This window comes from Cervus elaphus, chromosome 31 (assembly GCF_910594005.1).
Source record: "Cervus elaphus chromosome 31, mCerEla1.1, whole genome shotgun sequence".
Classification (NCBI taxonomy): domain Eukaryota; kingdom Metazoa; phylum Chordata; class Mammalia; order Artiodactyla; family Cervidae; genus Cervus; species Cervus elaphus.
The window spans coordinates 51,167,487-51,174,506 of record NC_057845.1 but is presented as its reverse complement, the minus strand read 5'-3'; the positions used below and the strand labels follow the sequence as shown (position 1 = coordinate 51,174,506).

The 7,020-nt window shown below is 39.6% G+C and overlaps 1 protein-coding gene across 1 annotated transcript; it reads left to right on the top strand.

The window, feature by feature from the left end:
• Window positions 1-420: 420 nt before the first annotated feature.
• Window positions 421-920, top strand: LOC122687557 (ATP synthase-coupling factor 6, mitochondrial-like). Its single transcript, XM_043893123.1, has one exon. It carries the CDS (start codon window positions 451-453, stop codon window positions 775-777), a length of 327 nt encoding a protein of 108 aa, XP_043749058.1. The 5' UTR covers window positions 421-450; the 3' UTR covers window positions 778-920.
• Window positions 921-7,020: the final 6,100 nt, after the last annotated feature.

Below are 7,020 nucleotides of genomic sequence, written 5' to 3'. Positions count from 1 at the left end.
TTTGGCAGCTGAAAGAGTTACAGTCCGTATTATAGAGCAGTGAAACATTTGGTTAGGTTGTCTGTCACCTGTGATACTTGAAAGCTATGTAATATACATGCTTGATAAACTTGTATCTCAGAGGGATAGGCTAGAAGAAAGAATTTTAATTACCATAGGTTATATCTGGCAACAAACAATAAGTAGATGAAATTATTTAACTTGGGGAAAAAGCTAGCTGATTTATAAGAATGAATGAAAGGGAACAGAGCAGACCTGGAAAGTCCAGGACTTGCAGGGTTGAAAAAGGCAATGCTTTTCCCCCAACTGATAAAAGATAAAAATAAGAAGACATCTGATCCAAAAGAAAGGTTTATTAAAATTTAGCCTTAATGCTCCTGTTTGGCTTCTGTCTCACCTAGAGCCGTCCGTTCGCAGAGTGTCTCCGAGACGCTTCCTGTCCGGATCACCATGATTCTTCAGAGGCTCTTCACGTTGTCCTCTATTGTTCAGTCTGCAATCTCAGCCTCTCTGAGGCAGAACATTGGTGTCACAGCAGTGGCGTTTAATAAGGAGCTTGATCCTGTGCAGAAACTCTTCGTGGACAAGATTAGAGAATATGGAACTAAGCGCCAGACATCTGGAGGACCTGTTGATGCTGGCCCAGAGTATCAGCAAGACCTAGACCGGGAGCTTTTTAAGCTTAAAGAAATGTATGGTAAAGCAGACATGAATACGTTCCCTAATTTCACGTTTGAAGACCCCAAGTTCGAAGCTGTCGAGAAACCACAGTCTTGAAGAAGTAATGTAAAACTGATCTGATAATCTGTCCTAGTTGACTTGCTCAGCTGCCCAGAAGTAACAGAATAAACACATTTCACCGCTGTCAAATGTTCTTTTAATTCTGATTTCAAATAAATGATTTGGTGATGTTAGGTATAAAAAAAAAATTTAGTCTCATAGCAAGAACTAAATCAAAAGCTTAGCTGAAACTGAAAACTTCTGAATGGTTATAATGATCAGACACCATAGATCTAGTTAAGGTTGTGGCATCTCCTACATCATTTTTAAGAGGACAAAATGACTCGGTGAAAGCAGACAAGGCTGTGACTCCCCCACCAGACCCTCACAGGTTGAAGCTGTTACTTAACTGAACTCAGCCCAGCACGAAAATCACTGTGGGCGTCTACTGGCACATACAGCTGACTGGGATCAAACAGACGAGAATTCAATCCAATGTGTAGTTTTAGTCCAAAGAACCATAAGCCTAGACCAAAATTTCATGATTATTTGAAACTTAAAATGCTTCTTGGCCCTACAGCACAAGCTGAGAAAGCATCTTCATCTCTAAGAAAGATGTATTCTCTAATGCTCGCCTCAGATGTAGCCACGGAATATAGTGGAGAAGCTTCCCAGAGCCTAAGCCAAGGACCTTGGAAAAATGAACTTGGAAGTCCTTGCCACAGAGCAAAATTGAGCTCTAATTAGAAATATCCCCCATCCACTGCAGAAAGAATCCAAACAACACATTCCCAGGGAGATCTTTAAACTGCCATTGACTTTCAAATTTCCCATTTTTTCTCAACCTGAACAGGATTGTTTCAGTTATCCTTTCTTTTTTCCACCAAAGTATAATGATTGTGTGAGAAAGTAATAAATTTTCCTCTTAGTTCACAGGTTTCCAGATAATGAAGGGCCCTAACTGGACCTGATGAAAAGAATTCCATTTATTACTTAGCGATGCTGGGCTTTGAGTCTGATGCACAGACAGGAAGCAAACTGCATGGAATCTCTCAAGAAAGGACTGTGTTCTGGCTGCAAGAAAGAAAGTGTTGACCTGCGTATCTGACAGCCAGAAAGACAGATGATAGAGGTTTTTGCTGACTATTTCCATTTTGATTATTTCTCGTAAAAACAGGATTACACCTCCTGGACCTTCTGGAAATGGGTAAATGACCAATGACCAAAAACAAGACCAGGAGCTGACTGTGGCTCAGATCATGAATTCCTTATTGCTAAATTCACACTTGAAGAAAGTAGGGAAAGCCACTAGACCATTCAGGTATGACCTAAATCAAATCCCTAATAATTATACAGTGGAAGTGAGAAATAGATTTAAGGGACTAGATCTGATAGATAGAGTGCCTGATGAACTATGGATGAAGGTTCGTGACATTGTACAGGAGACAGGGATCAAGGTCATCCCCAAGATAAAGAAATGCAAAAAAGCAAAATGGCTGTCTAGGGAGGCCTTACAAATAGCTCTGAAAAGAAGAGAGGCGAAAGGCAAAGGAGAAAGGAAGGATATACCCATTTGAATGCAGAGTTCCAAAGAATAGCAAGGAGACATAAGAAAGCCTTCCTCAGTGATCAGTGCAAAGAAATAGAGGAAAACAATAGAATGGAAAAGACTAAAGATCTCTTCAAGAAAATTAGAGATACCAAGGGAACATTTCCTGCAAAGATGGGCTCAATAAAGGACAGAAATGGTATGGACCTAACAGAAGCAGAAGCTATTAAGAAGAGGTGGCAAGAATACACAGAAGAACTGTACAAAAAAGATCTTCACGACCCAGATAATCATGATGGTGTGATCACTCACCTAGAGCCAGACATCCTGGAATGCGAAGTCAAGTGGGCCTTAGGAAACATCACTACGAACAAAGCTAGTGGAGGTGATGGAATTCCAGTTGAGCTATTTCAAATCCTGAAAGATGATGCTGTGAAAGTGCTGCACTCAATATGCCAGCAAATCTGGAAAACTCAGCAGTGGCCACAGGACTGGAAAAGGTCAGTTTTCATTCCAATCCCAAAGAAAGGCAATGCCAACGAATGCTCAAACTACCTCACAATTGCACACATCTCACACTCTAGCAAAGTAATGCTCAAAATTCTCCGAGACAGGCTTCAACAGTATGTGAACCAAGAACCTCCAGATGTTCAAGCTGGTTTTAGAAAAGGCAGAGGAACCAGAGATCAAATCGCCAACATCTGTTGGATCATCAAAAAGCAAGAGAGTTCCAGAAAAACATCTATTTCTACTTTTTGACTATGCCAAAGCCTTTGACTGTGTGGATCAGAACAAACTGTGGAGAATTCTTCAAGAGATGGGAATACCAGACCACCTTGCCTGCTTTCTGAGAACTCTGTATGCAGGTCAGGAAGCAACAGTTAGAACTGGACATGAAACAACAGACTGGTTCCAAATAGGGAAAGTAAATGAAGGTTGTATATTGTCACCCTGCTTATTTAACTTATATGCAGAGTACATCATGAGAAACGCTGGGCTGGAGGAAGCACAGGCTGGAATCAAGATTGCCGGGAGAGATATCTATAACCTCAGATATACAGATGACACTACCCTAATGGCAGAAAGTGAAGAAGAACTAAAAAACCTCTTGAAAGTGAAAGGGGAGAATGAAAAAGTTGGCTTAAAACTCAGCATTCAAAAAACTAAGATCATGGGATCTGGTCCCATCACTTCGTGGCAAATAAAATAGATGAAGAAACTGTGGAAACAGTGACAGACTTTATTTGTTTGATCTCCAAAATCACTGCAGATGGTGACTACAGCCATGAAATTAAAAGATGCGTGCTCCTTGGAAGAAAAGTATGACCTAGACAGCTTATTAAAAAGCAGAGACATTACTTTGCCAACAAAGGTTCATCTAGTCAAGGCTATGGTTTTTCCAGTAGTCACATACGGATGTGAGAGTTGGACTATAAAGAAAGCTGAGTGCTGAAGAATTCATGCTTTTGAACTGTGGTGTTGGAGAAGACTCTTGAGAGTCCCTCGGGCTGAAGGAGATCCAACCAGTCCATCCTAAAGGAGATCAGTCCTGGGTGTTCATTGGAAGGACTGATGCTGAAGCTGAAACTCCAATACTTTGGCCACCTGAAACGAAGAACTGACTCATTTGAAGAGACCCTGACGCTGGGGAAGATTGAAGGCGGGAGGAGAAGGGGACAACAGAGGATGAGATGGTTGGATGGCATCACAGACTCATTGGATATGAGTTTGAGTAAACTCCAGGAGTTGGTGATAGACAGGGAGGCCTAGCGTGCTGCAGTCCATGAGGTTGCAGAGAGTCGGACATGACTGAGCGACTGAACTGAAATGACCAAGTCCTGGCCAATATTTCTTGGCAGTAAATGCTCCAGAATTCTTTCTTCCTCTTTGTCTCAGTATCCAGCAATGCTGAGGGGGGGTGTCTGATTGAGAGTCCCTCAGTTATTGGGACAAGCAGAAGCCCTCTGCTGATCCACAGTTGACATATTTATTTCCCACTCAGGCATGCTGCCTGTTTAAACCATAAAGATATGGGAATGTATGGTACTGAAACATGATCTAATATACCCGACTGATAAAAGAACCAATTATTATAATTTTCGTCTTGGTACACTTTCACCAAAAATTATGAAATTTCAGTTTCTAACTTTAGGACCTGGGTAGTAAAGATACTTAAATATGTTCCCCCAAAGAAGTTTGTAGGGTCTGAAACAAGAAATTAACATCTAGAATGTACAATAGAGAGACAGGAACACCAAAGAAAAAAGGATTGTGCAAACCATATGCCCACAAGCTATTTACAGAAAATGCAAAAGCTAGCAACTATATAACAAGGTGCCCAAACTCATTAATAATCAAAGGAAGGTAAATTATGAAAAGATATTATTTTACACCTATTAGCCTGGAAATAGAAAACTGGATAACTGTCAGATATTGGCAAGAAAGTGAGAATACAGGGATCCTCAAGAATGGATGATGGGAAAGTGACTAGCAAAGTCTTCCAGAGGACAACTGGTTACAACATAGTCAAATTAAAACTCTTTAGAACTAATTCTCATATGAAATAGAGGAAGATGGATTGAGATGAACCATTTCTGTAAGTTAATATACATCTGCAAAACAACACATTTTTTAAGAACACATTAAAAAATGCAGACAGTAAATTGATTAGAATGTTTGCCAAAGACAGCAGAGGACTATGGGAATAAAGAATGAGGATGAAGGAACACAATAAAGGGTTTAATGATAATGAGGCACAAAGTGATTACCACCACCATCTGCACTAGAGATCTCCCTGTAAATAAGTCATTTTGTTTCTTACTTCATCCCAACTAAAAGAGGGTTATGTAAAAGGAGCAAATAATTTTTTTCAGTAGTTGTCATATAGCCAGTGATTGAAAGCCACAGGAAGATACCCTTGAGCACAAGTAAATGCCAGTGACCATAGTTAAATCATTTCATAACCTTTGAATAGTAGTATATACTGATGAAAGGTTTAACAATTACTTCTGAAGCAGAGAGTAGCGGCTGGATTTGTAGGGTTTTCTCATTTTTTTTGATGTAAATATTGCCATCACAGTTGATTTCAAACTATCAAGGAATTAACAAACTAGTGACAAAACTCCAGAAAATTTAACATTTGGCCCTCACAAGCTGGTAGGAGCATGTTCCAAGCAGTACCTTTGAGACTCCAGAATTAAAGCAAAAAACCCACTGATTTAAATGTAGATCTTGCCGAGGGGGGCACATAAACACTTACAGATTTTCTGTTCATAAATACTTAGCAAGCAACACAGTTCACCCGCACTGAATCTTTAATCTGAGCTAACAGGAACGTCTTCCATCTTTCAATTTGGAATGCTTAATTATTGTACAATCGCAGGGCATGTTATCTAATGTGGGTCTCACCAAAGTCAGACCTGAATCCAAGTCTAAACCTTGAGAGGCGTTATTTTGTTCCTACCTAGAAGGAACAAAGTCCAATAGTTGTATGTTCTTAACCACTTGGACAATAGGCATTAGCTCAGGTTAAGAGTACAGACTGCCTGTGCTACGGTCTCACAAAGGCTTTCCCTGTCTTCCAAATCATTGATCTCTCTCATCTAAAAGCCTGGCTTATATGGCAACCTGCTCTATTTCCAACATCCAATTTTCTTTTTGTTCCTCTTTTTTTTTTTTGCAGATTCTGTTTTTCAACTGAAGTAGGAAGGGAAGTGAAGTGAAAATCGCTCAGTCGTGTCCAAGTCTTTGCAACCCCATGGACTATACAGTCTATGTATACTCTACATGGACTAGGCCAGAATACTGGAGTGGGGAGCCTTTCCTTTCTCCAGGGGATCTTCCCAGGGATCAAAGAGTTACATAATTTCTCAGGATCCCAATTTCCTCCACTATTAAGGAGACTTCATTGAGGACAGTGCAACCTCCTCAGAGCTTTTATGGAGATTAGATTTGGAAGTATCAACAGAGTTCTTGGCGCATGAAACTAACACGCTTGCATGTTAGTTTCCTTTACGTCTTGTTTCCCAAGTCCTAATTCAGCTTTATAGACTAAAAAGCAACCAAAAAAAAAAAAAAAGAGCAAAATTAGTCTCTGACCTAGTTTTCTTCTTTGTTAATAGTCTATTTCCTCCTCAAGTACATTTCCTTCTCTAGGCTCAGGCAGTTGAAACAATATTCCTCATGAAAGGTTGGAACCATAGATTTAGTTGCAGTTCTCAACCAGGCTGGTACTGTAGGCTAAGGTATATCCTGAAAACATGGGAGCATTTTTGCTTTTCTGATGACTGTGACAGAGACATGGATGCTCTCAGGCAATTAGGTTAGGGGCCAAGAATTTTAGATATCCTAAACTAGAAATGACAATTTCACATAGGGAGTATCTTCCTGAACAAATTTTTAATACGCCAGGTGTCAAACCCACTACATGTGCAAACTAATGATACTTTAGTAGATGAGACACCAAAAAGATTTTTCATATATTTATGCAAAAAGTCAACACAATTTAAGAGAAAGCTGTTATAGAAAGAAAAGCTTAAATGGGACAAAGACTGTTTTCAAACTATTGAAGAGTTTACTATCTCTCTACTTTCTATCTACTCACTGTTATACGACATTTTTTAATGCATATTAGTTTAAAAATGGTTTCAGCACAGAAATGCAATCTCTGTAAAAACTTTAAAAACAAGACAGACTGCAAATAAATGATAGATAGCTTTGGGACTCCTTTTGTGACTTCATGCCAAGTATTA

Bases quoted from the DNA above. Each gene is read 5' to 3' on its own strand.
- LOC122687557 (XM_043893123.1), top strand. From the start codon at position 451: ATGATTCTTCAGAGGCTCTTCACGTTGTCCTCTATTGTTCAGTCTGCA.